The following is a 21,882-nucleotide window of genomic DNA, read 5'->3' on the forward strand; positions in this document are numbered from 1 at the left end:
AGTGGAGGATTTCTGCAAGATGACAGTTAACTATCTCACCAAAGCACTTTTTCGGTTTAAAATTTTCTTTTCACAGGGAGGAAGGGCATATTTTCCATTTCTATAGACGTTAGCCCTGAGTTAGCGCCCTCAGTAGATATGCTTGTCTATAGCTTGCATCCTGGAGGAGAAATGGTCACTGACAGCACCCAGTTCCAAATTGAGAAATGCTTCAAACATCAGGTGGGTGACGAAAATTATTCTTTTTTAATTTTGGGGAAAAGCAAGGAGAACTTAAGAGAGTGTTGGGTTTAAACTCCCAATTTTTCATAGACTTGCAAAATGAAAAATAAAAGAAAGTTATGGAGAAGTTAATATGTTGGATGATTGAAGAGTAGCAGGATTATAACATTCACTGTGGATGTTGTTCCTGTTTTTCTAAATTATGGATATTATTAGGTGGGTAAAGCACAGAAAGCCCTTTTAACTTATGTGTGTTTTTAAAAAAGTGAAGAATAGTCTAAAAGATGATTCTTCTCATATGGCTTGCCTTCCTTTTGCCCTTTTGTTTATTTTCGTTTTCAGGTCAACTTAAATTTTTCTAAAGAAAAAAGTTTACCAGGATCCAATGTCAATCTTCAAGTCTCGGCTGCTTCAAACTCTCTTTGTGCTCTTTGGGCTGTAGACCAGAGTGTACTGCTGCTAAGGAGTTATGGTCAGCTGTCAGCACAAAGTGTGAGTAATTAAAACCACCTTTGTTCACCACCAACGGTATAGTTTCATGTATTTACCTTTGGATAAAAACAGGTTACCTTAAATAAACTAGAGGAGAAAGAAATTGCCCAGAGTTCCAGGAATAAAAAATATTTGAGGTTAGAAATCATGTAAAATGATTCTACTCCAATTATACTAATTCTCTTACGGAAAAAGTGAGCAGCACTTTACAAAATAAATAACAGTTGCTAAATGTCTACTATTTGACACGTGCTCTACTGAGTATTCCCATAATCTGTTATTTAATTTTATTCTCATATTAATCAACCCTATAGCACTAATGCAGTATTCCCATTTTGATTAATGTCTAATCTTAGGCTCGGGGAGATTTAGTAAATTAACCAAGAATGTTCTCTAACAATGTCCTTGAATGAGTCCTCAAAGAGTATTGAGCGGTGCCTTTATCTGGAATGTATTAAAATCTGTGTACTTTTTGTTAGTTTTAATGTGATTTAGCCAGCAATTATTTAACTGATTAAATAGTATTTCAAAGTTTTGACAGATCTAAGATCCTATACTTTCTCAATATGTGTGTATTTGGTATAGGTCTGATGATATATACATAGGATATTCATAGGATTATATAGGTTATTTATATACTGCTTGTGGGGAAAAATGAATTGTTTTCTATAAAAAAATACAGTTTATTTTCTTCTACCATCTAGGTGTATAGTCAGCTATATTCCAGGGAACTACATGGCTATTATTTCAGAGGACTTAACTTAGAAGATGGCCTTAAAGTGCCATGTCTTAAAGATGAACATATCCTTTACAATGGAATTTATTATACACCTGCATGGGCTGACTTTGGAAAAGATGCCTATGACCTTGTGAAGGTAAGACAACTATGTCTTAAAACGGTGAATATACGTGACAATATGTAAATAAATGGAAATATTCATGGCGTGGGTTTTTAATCTCAGAATTCTTAGAGTACAAATTTACAATTAGTACTAATGTCTGAGAAACAATATCTCAAAGAATGTTATAATGGCAAAAAGACCTGATAAAGTTATTATTATATTATGGTTATAATTATATAATAGTTATATTATAAAGTTATAATGGTTATTTTATATAGTTATAATAAATTATTATGAAGTCAATATATTTTTTAAAGTTGTATTAATATAATTTTATTTAAAAATTATTATAAAGTTATAAGGTTATAATATGTTATAATAAGGTAAAGTTATCATAAGCTTATTGTAACTTCACTATAAAACTATATTTTAAATAAATAATAATATTATAATATTAGAAAAAGAACTAATATGTGAGGGAATTATCAGCTTTCCTGACATAATGTTATGCACATTATATACTGGTGTCTAATATAAATCCCCATTTTGCTCCTACATCTACCCACAAATTCAATTTCTACTATTTCAAAGTATTCTACTATAATTAAAGTGTATATAAGTGACATCCTGTCCCTAGTTCAATAAAAATGCCAAATTCAAAGCAGTGAAAGTATAGTGGGGTAAGATATGAGATGTCTTTTTTTGTCTTCTCTTATTTAAAGGTTTTCATCAACAACTCTTGATTAGGAAAACAGAGCAAAAGCCATTAGAATTAGAGAAACTAAGGAACTCAAAGACATGAAATTTAGGAAATGTCAGCGAAGTATCTCTAAATATATGACAATTAGAGATGGAGAAAGAAATAAGTGGAAATTGAAAATATACGTAGAACAAAAAACCAGTTCAAACTGCTAGTCTAGGCTGTTATGTGACCTAAAATTGATTTTATCTTAAAAGGCAATGGGATTAAAGATTTTTACCAACTCTCACCTCCGGAAACCAGTATTGTGCAAGGACTCTAACCATCTTGACTATACTGATTACGTATCCTTAGGTAAGTCACAGTATAATGTGAAGGACAGGTGGCAGGTTATAATCTCTTAATGCTTTTAAACTGATTGGGAAAAGAGGGGAGGTGATTATTTTCTTTTGCTTTGTCTTTTAATTCATTTAATGGGTCTATCATATCGGAAGTTAGAAATACAGTGAGAATAATGCAAGTAAATCTTTATACTCATGAAATTTACATTGAATTTGGGATGCAGACAATGTACAAATGACTACATATTGTCATTTGTATATTTCTTGTGTTGCTATAAAGAAATTCTTGAGGCTGGATAATTTATAAAGAAAATAGGGGCCAGATGCAGTGGCTCACACCTGTAATCCCAGCACTTTGGGAGGCTGAGGCAGGCAGATCACCTGCGGTCCAGAGTTTGAGACCACCCTGGCTAACATGGTGAAACCCCATTTCTACTAAAGATACAAAAAATTAGCCAGGAGTGGTGGTGTGCGCCTGTAATCCCAGCTACTTGGGAGGCTGAGGCAGGAGAATTGCTTGAACCCAGGAGGCAGAGGTTGCAGTGAGCTGAGATTGTGCCATTGCACTCCAGCTTGGGTAACAAAAGCAAAACTCCATTTCAAAAACAAGAAAGAAATAAAGAAAATAGGTTTAATTGGCTCATGGCTTTGCAGGCTGTACAGGGAACATGGTGCTGGTATCTGCTCGGTTTCTGGGCAAGCCTCAGAAAATGTACAGTCACGGTGAAAGACAAGGGGGAGCAAATGTCTCCTGTGGCCAGGATGGGGGCAAGAAGAGGAGAGGTGTCACACCCTTTTCAACAATCAGATCTCACAAGAAGCCACTCACCATTGCAAGAACAGCACCAAGCAATGTAGGATCTGCCCCCATGACCCAAACACTTCCTGTCAGGCCCCACCTCCGACGTTGGGGATACCATTTCAACATGAGATTTGAGGGGACAAATATTCAAACTATATCAATGGCATAATTTCAGATGGTAATAAGTGCTCTGATAGTTAATCTTTCCTGAATTGTTGCTACATCTAGGCATTTTACAAATGTCAATCCATGTATTCATCACAGTCTATAGATTAGAAGCTATTATCTGCAATTTATCATTGAGAAAAATGAAGCTTAGGTGGGTTAAAGAAATTGTTCAGTGTAACAGATGCTAAATAACAGAGATGGGATTATAATCCAGACGTTCTGATCCCAAAGTCCATGTTTCTCTATTGTGAGTTACTATCTCTCAAAGAACTACTGTATGGAAAATAGAACAAGTTAAAGGAAAAGAGCAGAACATCAGGATGCTATTTTAAATAAGATAGTCAGAGAAAACCTCTATGAAGAAGTGACCTTCAATCAGAAACCTGATCAAAGACTGTGCAGAAAAGTCCAGTAATATTTAAAAATAGGCAAAAAAATAAAGACATGATACAAAAAAGGGGAACCAAATAGATAAGAATGATATGGAGAAATATTTAACTTCACTAATAATCAGAAAAAAAAATTAAATGAACATCAAGAAGCCAGTTAACACATCTGCCAATGGTGAAAAGAAAGAAAATTCAAATGGTAATTGTTATTCAAACAAGACAAATGCGAGCGCTGTATGTACTATTGGTGGGATTATAAAGTGGTACAGACATCATGTGGGGTCTCGTAGTACTCAAATTAACAGGCATGCACCTTCAAACACAGCAATTAAACTTCTTGGCATAAACATTCAGACATAGCAATTAAACTTCTTGGCATAAACAGCAAGGCCTACAACTCAAGTCCATACGAGGAGATGCACACTATGTAATATTTGGTGCATTGTTGGTTGTACTAGCACGGAATGGAGACAACCTAGGTGACCATAACTAAAGGGATGGATTAAGTAATACGTGGTAAATACAGGCTATGGAATATAGGGAAGCGCTAAGAAATAACATAAGCAAATTTTAAGAATGAAGTTTGAAGTGGGAAAAGTAAGAAACGTAGTAATATCTAAATTATAAAAGTATTTACATGAGTTTAAAATAAACATACTAAGCAAAATTACATATTGATGAAAAATTTGTACAGATCCAGGATATGTACAAAATACATTAGAGTGCTAGAAAATGGAGGGAAGGGATGCTTCAGGAAGAGGGCAGCAAATAATATTTAAATATTTGTATATTGTATGTATTATATATTTGTATATATAATATATTAAATTTTTATATATTATGTATTATATAAAATATGTTTTATTATATATTTTATATTTGTATATGTTATATATTTTATTATATAAAATATTTTATATAATATATTTTAAATAAGTAATATATAATGTGTATTAGACATTTGTTTATTGATAAATATAAAGATAGGTGAAAATTAGGAAAAATAAATCAACACAGGTCATAGTCTGTATACAAGGTTATTCCTAAAACCAGCAAACAACTAATAGCTTTAGCTAGCACTGATTTGCAGTAGTCCTGAACAAATCCAATAGGCCAATATTAAGTGCTGAAACTATGCAGCCCAATTGTGATTGTGACCAGAAATATACCATTATACCTCTACACATGCATGGGGGCTGGAATTGTGGAATGGCTGCAGGCCCACAGCCAAAACTGGAAATAAAGAATCATAAAGCTGTTGCAATTTGAAGTTTACCTGTGCAACCTCCTATTGAGTAAGTTTTCACATTGAAGTCTCATAGATCTCTAAGCAATATTTATACTTTGAAAGACTATGAAAGATGGTACACAAACAGTAACCCAAGGAATTTACATAGGAGGCTAAACAGGAAACTGAATAATAAGAAAAATAATTTAAAATGAACATCGTGTTATTAAGATAGTCAGATGAAGTGGGAATTAGTGGTAGAGGTCAAAGAGAAAGTTTATTTTATTTTATTTTACTTATTTATTTACTTATTTTTTTAAGACAGAGTCTTGCTCTGTCGCCCAGGCTGGAGTGCAGTGGTGCAATCTCGGCTCACTGCAAGCTCTGCTTCCGGGTTCATGCCATTCTCCTGCCTCAGCCTCCCCAGTAGCTGGGACTACAGGCACCCGCCACCACGCCCGGCTAATTTTTTGTATTTTTAGTAGAGATGGGGTTTCACTGTGTTAGCCAGGATGGTCTCAATCTCCTGACCTCGTGATCCGCCCGCCTCGGCCTCCCAAAGTGCTGAGATTACAGGCGTGAGCCACCGCACCTGGCCTATTTTTAATCTTTTAATTATTTTATAGGACAGTGTATTTTCATATTACTCATGTAATGTATTTTTAGGTACAATATAACAAAATATCACTGATAGATTATTTCAGGGATGAATAATTTATAATATCAATTTTTAATAAACATCTGTGAAATATTCATATATTATTCACCAAACATAAGACATGCCTAAATAGACAAAGTTTTGTCGAAGTTTATTATGAAGATTGAATGAGTTTATATATGTAAAAGGCATTTTCGATCATGACTGAGAAATAGCAGTAATTCAATAAATGATGGCTACTATTATTACTAAATCTTGTCCTCAAAACATAATGCTAAGAAGTTAAATCTGACTTTTTAGATATGAAATAACTAATTATTTTTATGTTGCTTTGCCTTTCTTCAGATAAAATTTTACTTTTTTATTTTTTTTTTAATTTTTTATTTTTTATTTTTTTGAGACGGAATCTCGCTCTGTCACCCAGGCTGGAGTGCAGTGGCCAGATCTCAGCTCACTGCAAGCTCCGCCTCCCGGGTTTAGGCCATTCTCCTGCCTCAGCCTCCCGAATAGCTGGCACTACAGGCGCCCGCCACCTCGCCTGGCTAGTTTTTTGTATTTTTTAGTAGAGACAGGGTTTCACCGTGTTAGCCAGGATGGTCTTGCTCTCCTGACCTCGTGATCCGCCCGTCTCGGCCTCCCAAAGTGCTGGGATTACAGGCTTGAGCCACCGCGCCCAGCCCCCCTACTTTTTTATTTTTATTTTAAAGTTTTATTTTAGTTTTAATTGATAGATAACTGTATATATTTATGAGGTATACTGTGATGTTTCAATACATTTAAGTACTGTGAAATGATCACATCATTAGTTAGCATTGCCATTAGTTCAAATACTTATCTTTTTTTGTGGTGATAACATTCTTATAGATATTTCTTTATATTCATTCAGAGGCTTATGCAGGTTCAGACCTCAAGAGTAAATTTCATGGTGAAACTCTGAGAAAATCATTTCCTGAAACTTGGGTTTGGAATCTTATTACAACTGAGTGAGTATTTTTAATTGCGTTTTTCTTCATTTAATTTTTCTTTTTATCTGAATGAAAGACAACATTCATATTTGCCAGCCTTATGGAAATAAATATGTCCCCAAGACTGAAAACTAAGAGTGTGTCAAAAATTCTGCAGAGACTGTGATAGGATTCTAACTTCTCTTTTTTCTTCCTTTCACTTTCTCCTTTTATTTTTTCCTTATTTCTTTTTCTTACTGTATGTTTTATGTTTCTTACTCTTACTCTATTTATTATGTTTCTTACCTTATGTTTTATCACTTTTTTAAATAAGAACTTGGATGTTGTTGGAAGGAAAGTTGTACGGGAGACTATAAAGCACGCTGAAATTTTTGTTGTATTACATGATGAACATAATACTCAACAAATACATATGGAGGTAAGGGAGAAAGGAGAAAGAGGAGAAAAGAAAATGTAAAAGAGGAAGAAAAAAGGAAATAATAAAGGGGAGGAAGAAGAGGAGGAAAGGAAGTTGGAAAAAAATAAATTTCTAAGTAGGTGCCACAAAAATTTCAAGTATAAGGCTAATGTGCACACTTTAAACTTAAAAACTGTATTATATGGCTCATGTTTTATACTTATCAGTAAAGTTGGATGAATGTGATAGCAACGACTTATAAGTAAACTAAAATTAAACAAATTGCCAATTTAGATATTCTGAGTAAATTAAATGAGTCATTAATTCATGTCTCCTACTCACTCAAACATTTCCAAATATTTTGGTGTTAAAGACCACTCATAGTGTCTACTGATAACAAAAGACAGAAATGCACAGAGATGAAAGTATCTTTCTCAGTGTTTTATAAGAAAGTAAAAGATTAATGCCCATGTCGAGTATTTTAATGGTTCATAATTGTTCAGGGTTTATAAGAAAATACATAGTATCATAAAATTTAAAATAGAATTAAAAGATGAGATCTCACAATTAAGAAACAGTAGAGTCAAAGATGACTCAAAGGTAAGGAAAGCTAATGCACTGGACACAAAAGCTTAATGTTAAGCTTCTTTACAGATAAGGTATGATATGGAGCAAAACAGAGGAAGAATGGGATTAAAAAAAAAAAGAGAATTTGCCTTACTGTAGTTTAGCAGACCATTGAACCATCAAAGGAGGAAACGTAGAGCTCCAAGGAAGTGGAATGATCCAATTATACATGTGTTACATGGTGACAGCTTCTCTCTGAATCTGTATGCTATCTCTTTTATTAGCTCCTCAGGTGCAGCCAACCTTAGGCTTACTGTTCCGGATACAATTACACAATGGAAGGCCAGTGGATTCTGCATGAATGACAAAGCTGGATTTGGCCTCTCCCCAACTGTCTCCATGACAGCTTTTCAGCCCTTCTTTGTGGATCTCACTCTGCCCTATTCGGTGGTTCGAGGAGAAGCATTCACTCTGAAGGCCAATGTCTTCAACTATCTGAAGAGCTGTATTCAGGTACCAGCTCTTCTTAGTAAAATAGCAAGTTCTTCCCTATGTAAATTATCTTCAAATATCAGTTGCCTGATGATCAGAACTTGGTAAGAACTTGTCTTTCCTTCCTAAGTTTTTAAAAAACATTAACAAGCTCTACCAACCACTCAATGTGTGACTTAGATGTATAAATTATTTTTTGCGGGGGGGACGGAGTCTCGCTCTGTCACCCAGGCTGGAGTGCAGTGGTCGGATCTCAGCTCACTGCAAGCTCCGCCCCCCGGGTTTACACCATTCTCCTGCCTCAGCCTCCCGAGTAGCTGGGATTACAGGCGCCCGCCACCTCGCCCGGCTAGTTTTTTGTATTTTTTTAGTAGAGACGGGGTTTCACCGTGTTCGCCAGGATGGTCTCGATCTCCTGACCTCGTGATCTGCCCGTCTCGGCCTCCCAAAGTGCCGGGATTACAGGCTTGAGCCACTGCGCCCAGCCAGATGTATAAATTATTATATCTAGGTGACTGGCTGAACATAAAAGAACTTAAGCTCTATGGTGTAAGCTACTTTTTATTATTGTATGTGAGGGGAGGGTGGGTGGAAATGATTGAAGAGATCCCTAGAACTTTTGATTCTTCAACGTATTCAATAATTTTATGTATAAGACCCTTTTGAAGCCTTGTGAATAATTACGCTGAATGTTCTCAAATTAGATTTTAAATTTGTTTACCTTTGGGATACATGAGGATATGCAAAATACACGACAGCTTAGGAGTTTCATAGGCTCTTGAGAGCTGACCAATAGCTATGGAAAAAAACCCCAGCAATTTCACAATAGAAAAAACACACACACCATTTCTATGTGGGTTTATATCTTGGTTTTTACACTGTCTAGTTCTGTTGCTTTGAACAAGGTACTGATCTCCATCAGCCTCAGTGTATCTGGTGTAAAATGCTTTTAGTAATACATACTTGGCTGGGTCCTTAAGAGAATTGAATGAGATAATGTAAACCACAAGCCTTACACAATACACTGCAAATAATAGGCATTCACATTTGTTTCCCATCTCTTTAACTTTTACCAAAATAAAAAACTTCAACTAGATCTATAATAATAATGTGGCCTTTGTTTTTTGCATTACCTCATCTCTTTCAATGGTTTGCAATATGGTATGATCCCCAAACCCAACCTTTTACTGACATCCAATTATTTGGTGAACATCAGTAGAGAGTAGTGACAAAATGACATGTCCAAAGTGCCAGGTAACAAACCTAATCAACAGATTTTACTTTAAGTGATACTGTTTACTTAAAAAAAAAAATCAAGCAAGTTGAACTATTCAGTTTATTAGGAAGCTATTTTTTAGGAAAAAATAAAAGTACATTTTTTTCATTTTCAGGAAAGTTTGGTTTTGCTTCCTTGTTAGTAAAGTTTTTATTCATGAGCCCGAGTTGCGATACAGTCTTCTAGATGCTTTGTATCTGCTATTTGCCATAGCACACATGGCTGTGAACTGTAGATGACAATGTCCTCAATTTACAGAAAAGAAAAAGAAAACAGGCTCCCAAGAGCTTATGATAACTTGGTCAACCCAAATTGGCCAAAACATCTGCTTATTCCGCTGCAGTTCTATGAAGTAATGCATTATTATATAAGACCTAAATACTGGTTTTTCAGAGTAATTAGTCACTAAGTGCCAAAGGTCAAATTATAACTCTGTTGTAAGACTTTGAAGGTCTCATGGTTTGGAAACCATTCTTTCCACAGCAGAAAATATGAAAGGTGGGGAACTTCCTTTCTAACTTCTCAGACCTGTATGACTATGCTATGTTTATGTATGGAAAAGATTAAATACTTTTTCTCTCTCTCTCCTTATCGGGCCCTCACAGGTTAATACTGTACTGAAAGCATCTAGTGTTTACCAAGCCAGACTTCTCTCAACTGAACATGAAAATATTTGTATATGTGGCAATGAGAAAAAATCCTTTACTTGGCTGGTTACCCCCCAAACACTGGGTAAGATTTACAGTTATTATATGTTTTCACATCCCTTTGTAAATCCCCCTAAGAGCTCATGTTAGACTCTTTGTCTATGATAGGCAATTTACCCATTACTTACCACCACCGCTTATCCATTCTTCCATTCCTTATGATGGTATTCTCTTTCACAACCCAAGACCAATATGCCTGAGGACAGGGGTGGGGAGTTGGAATCAAGTCTTGACTTCAAGAGTGTTTATTTTCCAGGTCATATTTTATTCTCTCCCCTGTCAAATTTCAATTATTTTAACAATTTACCTCAACATAGAGTTCAAAATGATTTCTACCTCCTTATATCTTCATTCAAATAACTGCCATTTACATTTTATGCCACTTAAGGTACAGTCAACCTCACTGTCACTGCTGAAACCCTGCAAAATAGTGGCTGCGGGAATGGGTCATCTACAGCTCCAGACATTGGCTGGAGGGATACACTGATCAAACCCTTGCTGGTAGAGGTATGACTTCGAAGTAAAACTTTTGGGCCTTGAGGAAAACAATCTGTGTGTATTTCAAAGATTTATCTCCATTAAGAAGCATAAAGTATAGCTTTCAGAACCCATGGAAAGAGGAGTGAACCACTTATCCAAAGATAAAACACAGTATTTCAATCAAATATTTGGAAAAGAAGGCCAGAGGTACACATCTCATCCACTTATGCAAAGAATATTTAAAGTCAACTGTATAATAGTCTTGCAATAGAGGGAAAGAATTTTGGAGCTTGAAGGATCTTTATGAAAATCCTTGATTTTCATTTTGGTAACACAGCTTATTGTATAGCATGCAAAATCAAATGGGTCATCTCTGCATTATCTTGGGCTTAATAATTCATAGATGCACTATCTGGAATAAATTTTGAAGGTGATTTGTTCTATTTAGGCATTATTAATTTATGAATAAACTGAATATTCAGAATATTGTTGATTATGAAATTAATCATGACTACTTTCTTTTTTTCTTCCAACAATTAGCCTGAAGGTATTGAAAAGGAGATGACACAGGGCTCACTTATTTGTACAAATGGCAAGTAGATATCTTTACATGTTTTTGCTGACATGGCAATATTGAATGAAACTTTTGTTTGTCTTTGTTTTAGAATGAAGGGTTTTATTATTTATCTTCTCAGAACATGGCTGCTGGGAAAGATTAAATTACGTTCAAGTAATAAAACTTAATAATTTCACAAGCCAAAGCAAATTTTAAACTTTTAGTTCTTCCTTGTTGACTGTTCCCTAGTTCAGAAATTCAAGTATCCGTGACTTTAACCCTTATCTCTACCATTTAATTTCTACCCATCTAAGCCTTAATTTTGTCATTAAAAATAGTAACTATGACTCTAAAAGTTCTGTCCAAAGCACTCAACCAGAGAAGAATTTCTTCTACCTAATGTATGTCATTTATTTTATCCTCCCACCTCTGAACCAAATTCTGACAAGTCTTTTTTTCTGATTACCACATCTTCTGAAGTCCATTACCTATCTGGGCTTTGTCTCACATCTATTGCTTAAAAATATTTGTTTCCAACACTGCAACAATTAATTGCCCTATAAATAGTACCAGACTGCAACTGGATTTCTTTCTATTATCTAATTTATTTTGCTTTTGCCACCATTTATTTGTTTGTTTGAATGTTAGAAATATTAGAGGCCCCTGGAGTTAATAGTAGCCAGAGATCTCATTTTATATTCCAATATTTTGTCACCTTAAGGAGCATACACAGGTAGTGGAGTATTTTAATACCAGTATGAAAATTATGTTCAACCCAATTCAGAAAGCGTGGGTTCAGATTCAGTGTTTTATCACTTACAATTAGGAGATGTTCCAAATTTATTTTCTTTTGGCCTAAGTATACTCTTCTATACCAAGGCAGGAAAAACATCTAGTCTATTCATCCTATAAGTTGTTTTGTGAAAATCCAATTAAATCATAGGTGCAAAAGTAAATTGGAATGTACTCACCAAAGTTAAGGTTTCATTATATGTTAAATTGTAACTGATTGTGAAGAGTTTATGTGAATATGATTAGTTATAATTATAGGAATCTCTTTGACCTTTTTTCTGATTATTTCAGAGTTGGGAATTGTCAATAAGTAGACATTAAGTGATTTAACAATCAAGAAGATAACTTATATTCAAAGTCAAAATCATGGTTTTTAAAATAAATGAGAGATCTGAATTAATAATTTCACTTTACTGTTTCCTAGGATCCACAGTATCTCAACCAGTAGTGCTAACTTTACCAGATAATCTTGTAAAAGATTCACCTAGAGCTTATTGGTCTGTCCTTGGTAAGTCTGCAAAGCACTATAATACATAGGCTTGGAAAGAAGAGAAAAATTATACCTATTTCTGCCATGGTTCTATTTTGTCATCTGTTTTAGACTGCATTTCTAGCCTAAGAATTTTATAATTGAGGTTGGTATATATGACTAAGTTGTTATATATGACACACTCACTTTCCTTTCTTAAAGGCCATTTCATCTGACACATAAAAATTTACTCCCGTCATTAGCATTTATGGCTCATGTCTCATTTAAGGCTACCTCAGTAAGGAAAAACTTTATATTTTCTCACAAACCAGTGATTTTTAGAGTACAGTGTGCTGAACTGGTTAACATCGATATTTCACTTCTTTTGCCCTGAAGTTACAACACTCAGGTAGGAGCAAACAGCATTCCACACAAAGGCAGTGGTCCCTGTGGGACAATGACCAAAGCTGGGCAAAGCGTCCTACTCGTAACTTACAGGCCCTATAAACCTAGAACCCCAGTAACGCGCCAACAACTGGAAAAGCTTAAGGGTAATAAGAATAACTGTAAGACGTATTTAGATATAGAAACATAAAATGTATGCCAAAATTAAATAGAATATATTCCTGTCATTGTTCCCATGTTAAAAAGGGCAAATTGCTTTCTTGCTCATTCCAGATTTCAAAGATAGTTACCTCCATGATTTATTTCTATCTTTTCAAAAAACAATTCTGGACTGTTTAGCCCCTACCTTCTAGTCATCACCTATACACTGCCCAGATTAAAGATTTAAGAGGAATATCTAAAGAATACTGTACAATAGAAGGAATTCTGCACTCTATGTGGCATTATGGTTGTATCTTGCATTGTTGCAGTAGAAGAAGTATAGACCAGAAAAATACTAACAGGGAGGGGAAGAACACTCAGCTTATATCCAGAACATCTTCCAGTATCAAAACCAAAGACGACCTGCACTTACTTGAGCTTTTGGCTTTGAGCAAATAAGTCTCATTACCAAAATGATATCCAACAAATACAAGTCACAGACGCTACACCATTATATCCAGCACCATCATTCTAAACCCTTCTTATTTTTAGGCTCTCTTAATAGCAAATGGCTCAGTTTCCATCTATTTAGTGAGCCATTGAATTCAATTAGCTAGTTAGTATTTTGTTGAGGATTTTTGGGGTTTATATGCATCAGGGATCTTGGTCTGTAGTTTTCTTTTCTTGTAATGTCCTTGTCTGGCTTTGGTATCAGGGTAATACTAGACTTGTAACATGAATTTGGAAGTATTACTTCCACTTTGATTTCTTGGAAGCGTCTGGTAAGAACTGATGTTAGTTCTTTAAATATTTGGGAGAATTCATCAGGGAAGCCATCCAGTCTGGGACTTTTATTTGATGGGAGACCTGTGATATTGATTAAATCTCCTTACTCACTATTAGTCTTCTCAGATTGTCTGTTTATTTACGATTCAGTCTTAGCAGGTTATATGTGTGCATGAATGTATTTACTTCTAGATTATCAGTTTACTGGCATATAATGCTTCATAGTAGTTTTATATGATCCTTTGTATCCCTGTGGTATAAGTTCTAATATCTCATCCTTCATTTATGGTCCTGTTTATTTGAGTCTTCACTCTTTTTATCTTAGGTAATGGTTTGTCGATTTCATTTATGTTTTCAACAAACTAGTTTCATTGATTGTTTTTCTAGTCTCTACTTCATTTATTCCTGTTCTAATCTTTGTTATTCCCTTTCTTTTGCTACCTTTGGGCTTAGTTTGTTCTTTTTCTGGTTCCTTAAAATGTAACATTAGATCATTTATTTGAGATCTTTCTTCTTTTATGATATAGCAGTTCATGAATATACATTTACCTCTCCAAACTGCTTCTGCTGTATCCCATAAGATTTAGTATGTTGTGTTTCCATTTTCTTTTGTCTCAAGGTATTTTTTTATTTCCCTTTTGATTTCTTCCTTGACCCAGTGGGTATTCAGGCATGTGTTCAATTTCTACATATTTGTGAATTTTTGTCCTGTTATTTATTTCTAGTTTCATACCCTTGTGATTCAAAAAGATACCTGATATGATTTCAGTCTTCGGACTGTAGAAGTTCTTTACAGTGGCAAAGCACAGTGGATAAGAGAACTGACTTTCCCAGAAGGCTGCCTTGGGTTTGAATCCCATTTTTACCACTTGCTGTGTCACCTTGGGAAAATTGCTGAACCTCTCTGTGTCTCATTTCTTCATCCCTTACCTAAAGATAATAGTATTACTTATTTCACAGGATTGTTACAAAAATTAAATGAGTTAAGATGCTTAGACATCTCGAGACATGTAGTAAATGCTACACAACTATTAGGTATTGGTAGAAAGTGTGTAGGGAAGTGTCCAAGTCCAGGCACTCTGAAGCACTATTTTGTGTGCTGAATTCCTGACTCCGCTGTGTCTTTTCCGGATGATGCTGGGAAAATTTTCAGCCTCTCTGTGCCTCAATTTCATTATAAATGAAGAAAATAATACCCATTTGTGTTATTATTATAAGCATTGAATGAATGAGCATGAGCAGAGTGTTCAGAACAGCATCTGATAAATGGCAAGCATTTTACAAAGATTTATTTTGGGCCCAAATCCTGTTGTTTTTGAAATGATGATTGACCTGGAGTTTTCTACTTCACCCTGGGAGCTCTCCAGAAATTTTGATTCCCACAAACTTTTGGGTTCTTCTGCTCTTGGCTGTGCTGCTTTGGATAACATATCTCCACCATGGTTCTGAAAACAAGGCCCTGAGTTGTCTTGCTGATTCTATAGTGTGGGTCCAACAAATAGAAGAGAAAATAAGATCCAGATAATAGTTAAAATAATTATTTCCGGTATCTATGACATAGAGATGTTGAATACAAACTAATATTCTTCATCTTATCGATTTTTATAAAGTCCTTCGTATTGACTTGATTGATTTTTCAGGAGACATTCTCGGTTCTGCCATGCAAAACTTACAGAATCTTCTTCACCTGCCTTTTGGTTGTGGAGAGCAGAATATGGCCCTATTCACTCCCAATATTTACATCTTGGACTATCTGAGTCAGACTCAACAACTGACCGAAGAGATCAAATCCAAGATTATTGGATACCTGACCACAGGTAAAGCATTTGGAAGCCTTATTTTGCTCCTCTCAGTTAAATCCCTGAATCCCGGCTATTTTGCTTGTTAAGTACGTGAATGTATTTGTCTGTATGTATACATCCATTTATAACTAACACAAATATTCAACTTATCTAGCTTTTCTTCTGGATCATCCATTTTAATTTGAAAAATAATATCTCTTCTTGTTTCAGGTTATCAGAGGCAGCTGTCTTATAAACACTTCGATGGATCATATAGTACCTTTGGACATAAAGATGAACATGGACACACATGGTTTGAAGTTTTGTTATTTACATCAGTTTAACTAGATGTTTCTAATTACTTCTAATCTACTTATTTTTTTCAAGTGATTTTTGAGAATTTTATAAAAACTATGGATCTTCCCCCACAAACTATAAATATACAAACTTCCACACACACATACACGTTCTTTTAATAGGATTCCTGGGCTCTTGGGTTAAAGACTTATGGTATTTCTATCTTTTACTTACAAAACAATTATACATGATACATAAGCAAATTACTAGACAAAGTAACTCAATAGAGCAGGATAAAAGGTATGAAACTACATTTATTATAGAAGCAAATTATTCCATTGAAACAATAATATCCCAACCTAACCTAAAGATAGTCTCAAGATAGTTTATGATAACTGATAGTGCCACTCAGAAATTGTGCTGTGTAATTATGAATCCTCCTAATGAGACTTTAAAAACCTATATTGGAGCAGAATCCTGGTTGCGACAAATGGGGCAATAAGGACTAAAACCAAAATAATTTAAGCAAAGATTGCATTATTACTGTAAGCCTAAAAGACAGGGTGATTAATGAGATGCAAGTTAAATTTTAAAATTTATTCCCTACATTATTAACTTTTATTTACAAATACATATTCACCCCTAGCTGCTATGTTCTGGGAACAGTAATACATCCTTGAGGTACAAAAAGACAGATGCTCGCTATAATAATCATTATTGTTTCTTTTCTAATTGAGGGTAGTAAATCTCCATAATTACCCAGTGAGGCAGATAGCATCATGACACCCATTTTACATATAAAGAAACAGAAACACAATGTATTATTTTGCTAGGTACCATAAAAAAGCACCACAGACGATGGCGTAAACAACAGAAATTTGTCTTCTTATGATTCCAGAAACTAGAAGTCCATGACTCAGGTGTTAATAACGTTGACATTTTTTTGAACCTGTCTTCTGGGCTTGGACATGGCTGTCTTCTCCCTGTCTTCTCATGGTCTTATCTCAGTGCATATCTGTGTCCAAATTTCCTCTTCTTATGAGGACACCAGTCATATTGTCGTATTGGATTAGAGTCTACTCAAATGACATCATTTTAACTTACCTCTTTGAAGACCCTATCTTTAAAAACAAGTCAAATTCTCCGATACTGAGGTGTAGGGCTTCAACATTTGAATTTGAATGAGGAGGCAACACAATTCTACCCACAACCCACCGAGACGTTAAATAATTTGTGCAAGTTCATATTGCCAATATTGTGGCAGAACTTGAATGTCTGTTCCAGAATGTGAACCTTCACTCACTACATTATTTTGCCTCTTGATAGTACATGACCCTTGACTCTGAGAAGTGTGGAGTATAGTGGGAAAAGGCAACTAAGAAAAAAAATTAAAACACAACGTGATAAAAGCTGTAATAAAAATATGCACATGATCCTATGGAAGTATATAGGCATGCCAACTTTTCCAGCAATTGTGTGATGACGTGTTTGGACTAAATGCAATCCAACACATGGATGAATCCGACCGTGTTTACCTGTTAGGAATGCCAGTCTACAAGGGAGAAGTTAACTAAGTATAAACTACAGCTCGTTTTGGATGAGCCATTTAAACCCTGTAGACCTCAGGTTATCATGAAATGATAATAAAGCACACATGCCTCATCTTGTCCTCTTAAGATATTTTTCTAGTTACAACATCCTATAATTTCCCAATAAGCTCTTAGGTGTTAAGAGGGGACAAGTGCAGGAATTCTAGTTTTGCTTCGGGTAGAGATAAAAGAATCTGGGAAGATGTTACAGAGAAGGTGACTCTTCATTGAGGGCATGAATGATAAATTCAGAGAAGGAGGAAGAGAAAGGATTTAAGTCAAATGGATGGAGACTTGATTTAAGTTATTAACCAGCAACATATAAATTATTACCAAATCAGTAATATGCAAATTAAGCAAATCAGTAATATGCAAATTAATAAAAATATTATTCTTATCTGAGCAACTCATAAATAATCTCCATTAATGTTTTGGCAATATTTTCCTTCAGCCTTTTTCTCCTATGCTTTATAAACATAATTGAGATTATCCTGTATGAGAGGTTAGTCTTCCTTTCTTGAAACCTAACATTATTTGTAATAACTTTGCCATGTCATTAGAATAACTTAAATCATCCCTTAAGCCAAAGAGATGGGTGGGTGGACACGTTCGGCTAGAATTTGAGAAAGAAATTTTCAGGATGTGAAACTAAAAACATAATTGAAGCAAGTTACACTTTTTTTCTTTCTTTCTTTTTCTTTTTTTTTTTTTTTTTTTTTGAGATGGAGTCTCGCTCTGTTGCCCAGGCTGGAATGCAGTGGTATGATTTCGGCTTACTGCAACCTCTGCCTCCCAGGTTCAAGCGACTCTCCTGCCTCAGCCTCCCAAGTAACTGAAACTACAGGTGCCCACGACCACACCCGGCTAATTTTCATACTTTTAGTGGAGAGGGGGTTTCACCATATTGGCCAACCTGGTCTCGAACTCCTGACCTTGTGATCCACCCGCCTCGGCCTCCCAAAGTGCTGGGATTACAAGCGTGAGCCACCATGCCTGGCCAGAAGCAAGTCACATATTTTAATGAGAATTCACCTGCCTCTCAATGGTTATTATAATATGCACTGTATATCTTTTTTTTCCAGGCTCACTGCATTTGTTTACAAGTCATTTGCACAGGCTAAACGTTACATTTATATCGATGACAAAGTTCAATCCCAAACGCTTATTTGGCTCTTAAATATTCAGAAACCAGATGGCTGCTTCCTAAATTTTGGCAAAGTCTTCAACAATGCTTTGAAGGTACTGATGAGATTCTACCTTACAGTTTTCTATTCTTTCATTATAATTGTTTAGTGAATCCCAAAGTACACTGAAGAAATTGGTAAAAATTGTTGAACGGGAATTTCTACTAGCATAAACTAATTATCTTGAAAACCAATAAAATGTTTCTTTATAGCAAATGGAACATTTTCTTTCCTTCAGTCAGGTTAAAAACTCTAGAAGATTCTAACAGTAACTGTGGTGACTGGGGGCAGGGTGCAGGAGCAGGATTATTAGTAAAAGTGTAAACAAAGAAGTAACAGAACCTGGATAATTCTTAATAGCTTAGTGCTTTATCATTTAAGAAATTCTTTATCAATATTGTTTTATTATTAGAATTAAATTTGTTTTGCTCTTACTTGCTAATATCCCTGAGATAAGTGTTCATAATGAATATGCCTTTTATTTCTAAGTGTTTTAAAACTTATGTTTTCTTCATAATTATCATAGTAGTATTTATTTATTGAAAGTAGCTCAGAGATTTCATATAAGATATTGACCAAAATATTATTCATATGTCAACAATTCAGAAATAATCACCATTAATGTTTTGGCAATATTTTCCTTCAGTCTTTTTACTTACGCTTTATAAATATAATTGAGATTATCCTGCATGGATTTTTAGTCTTCCCTTTTTGAAACCTAACATTATTTATAATAACTCCGCCATGTCATTAGAATAACTTAAAAACATAAAATTAATAGCTCTCTATACATCATCATATGAATAAACCAAAATCTTTCTTGAGGTTTCAGTAATACTTAATAAACTCAAAATAATGTTTTGTTAACATTCTTATATGTAAATAGGCCCCTAGTTCATTATTGAATTAGGATAGCTATCTAAAAGTGTAATTTTTTAAGGTTCTGATAAAACGTTACCAGATTGATTTTTAGTAAAATTGTGCCAATTTTGATTCTTTTTACATGTAGAGTATCTAACTCATAGCACTACTGCTGACTCTGAGTAATATAAGTATGAAAACAAAAATCTTTGAAAATATAAAAGAAAAAAGATGGTGCTTAATGTCTATTTTTGTTTATAGGTCAATTGGTTCAAAAGTCAAATATTTTTCATATGATTATTTTTAGTTTATTTTTTCTTATTTGTAACTGTCTTTTAATCTTTTGGAGCTAGTTTGATTTTCTTTATAGCTAATATTATTGACCTACTAGAATTTATTCAGTATGTTGTGTAATTTATATGTAATTTACTTCTATATTCCAAATAGTTCACCACTTATCATGACACCTCTTGTTAATTAATGCTTTCTGTTTCTACTGATTTTTGAGGCTAACTTTGTTACATTGTTTTCTATACTTGATATGATTTCTTTCTGCACTATTGATTGATCTACTGATTATACTACTATAAAATATTTCTATTTTATACTATACTCTTTTAATCATGGTAATATCATAGCATGCATTCTTTTCATGATACTTTTTATATTATTTCTAGGGTAAATATGAGGGTGAGAATTAAATTAGAACTTTGCAGAACATTCTCTCCCTCCTTTGATTCTAAATGCCTTCTGAGGCCCGCAAGTTATTTTGACAAGTGATGTTCCTGTTTTTATAAAATGTTCAGGTGTTTGTTCTCTATTTCCTACTTTTGATAAACAGTATCTTTTGAGGACATGAAAAACTTCACCTCCCAAAAATATAGGAAAAGAAAACAAACAAACTGAGTTTTCAAATATATTAGATTTAGAAATACCCTTCCTCTGAATTCCATGAGACTGACATGTTACCCCTATGTTTCATTCAGGGAAAAGAAGATAATGAAATCTCTCTAACTGCATATGTTATCGGTGCTCTGCTTGAAGCTGACCACCCGGTCTCGGTATGTAGCCCACTGGTGATCCCACTAACTTGCTTCTTATGAACTTAGAACATTTTATGCCAACAATATAGTAATAGGAAGTAGAACTATATGTTTGTAGCTACCACATATGCTGAATAATACTGAATCAATATTCTTCTGAATCGTCAAATTACACTGTGCAGATGAAACTATGTAGAAATTAAAATGAATATGTTGTATTTGCCCTTTGAACGTTTCAGCACAAACAAGATTCATTCCTAATTTTTTTCCAGCAATGATCATATCTACATCTGTGTTTTTGTATGTGTTTTTGTGTGCACATTTGATTTTTTCTTTTTTATTCTTTGCAGTTTATGGCTATTCAAAAGGGTCTCCAGTGCTTAGAGACTGTATCTAGGGAAAGAGCTATGACTACTTATGAGCAGGCTCTCCTAGCCTACACTTACAGTTTAGTAGGCTATGAAGAAAAAAGGGAATTCTTCTTCAATGAGCTGAACAAAAAAGCAAAAAGAGTAGGTGAGTGTTTTTGACCCTTCCTGGAGTAACATGCTGGATGAGTAGAATGATTGGCAGTGGGATAATTATCATCCCCTCATGTTTCTTTATTACCAGTTGTAAGGTTTGCACTCCCTCAAATACCACCCATTTGACCACACACAGTTATATGCCATGCTTTGACACAGACACTGTTGAATTCCTTTCACTTTTTGGTCAGGTGGCTCCGTGTTCTGGGAACTGGAAGAGAGGTTTTCTATGGAAGGATCGTCATCTTTGTACTACCCTCAGGCTTCCTCCGCAGATATAGAGATGACCTGTTATGGGCTATTGGCTCTTCTTTTCAAGCCACAGCTGACTTCAGAAGAACTGTCCTATGCATCTCAGATTGTACATTGGGTGGCAAAGCAGCAAAATTCCCGTGGAGGTTTCTTCTCCACAAAGGTAACTCTATATCTTTGTAAAATTTCTATGCACAAGAAAATTGAGCACTTGCTTTGCATTGGTGGTATTGGCCTTTAAATTTATATATTACATTTATGCAATTAAATGTAATTGTTGTCACTATTGAACTTGCTATCATTTTTCAGTTTGCTGTCTTTCAGGTTTTTTACAGATATAGCATTTTATCTAGTAATAATCTCTAAATACTTATTCAAATATGCTTTACTTTAATTTTTAAAATAAAAACTTAAGTACTAACCTACTAAATGTTCTGTATAAAATTAGCTATGATTTTATCAGAAAAGGTGTTCTC

At 34.6% G+C, this 21,882-nt stretch overlaps 1 protein-coding gene across 5 annotated transcripts in view; it reads left to right on the forward strand.

The window, feature by feature from the left end:
* LOC101000295 (ovostatin) overlaps window positions 1-21,882 on the forward strand; it is a 161,157-nt gene that overhangs the window by 117,719 nt on the left and 21,556 nt on the right. For all 5 annotated transcript variants that reach the window (XR_004175992.1, XM_021922010.2, XM_021922008.2 and 2 more), the window contains 16 exons: window positions 77-222; window positions 565-714; window positions 1,419-1,589; window positions 2,514-2,610; window positions 6,729-6,825; window positions 8,056-8,284; window positions 10,145-10,271; window positions 10,635-10,753; window positions 11,267-11,318; window positions 12,499-12,582; window positions 15,516-15,692; window positions 15,888-15,969; window positions 18,625-18,781; window positions 20,574-20,648; window positions 20,981-21,146; window positions 21,346-21,569. Coding sequence is in view for 4 of the 5 variants with exons in the window: in XM_021922010.2 (XP_021777702.1) it covers window positions 77-222; window positions 565-714; window positions 1,419-1,589; window positions 2,514-2,610; window positions 6,729-6,825; window positions 8,056-8,284; window positions 10,145-10,271; window positions 10,635-10,753; window positions 11,267-11,318; window positions 12,499-12,582; window positions 15,516-15,692; window positions 15,888-15,969; window positions 18,625-18,781; window positions 20,574-20,648; window positions 20,981-21,146; window positions 21,346-21,569 (2,153 nt within the window). In the remaining variant the exon portion in view is untranslated. The remainder of the gene's footprint in view (window positions 1-76; window positions 223-564; window positions 715-1,418; window positions 1,590-2,513; window positions 2,611-6,728; window positions 6,826-8,055; window positions 8,285-10,144; window positions 10,272-10,634; window positions 10,754-11,266; window positions 11,319-12,498; window positions 12,583-15,515; window positions 15,693-15,887; window positions 15,970-18,624; window positions 18,782-20,573; window positions 20,649-20,980; window positions 21,147-21,345; window positions 21,570-21,882) is intronic.

This window comes from Papio anubis, chromosome 9 (assembly GCF_008728515.1).
Source record: "Papio anubis isolate 15944 chromosome 9, Panubis1.0, whole genome shotgun sequence".
Taxonomy (NCBI): Eukaryota; Metazoa; Chordata; class Mammalia; order Primates; family Cercopithecidae; genus Papio; species Papio anubis.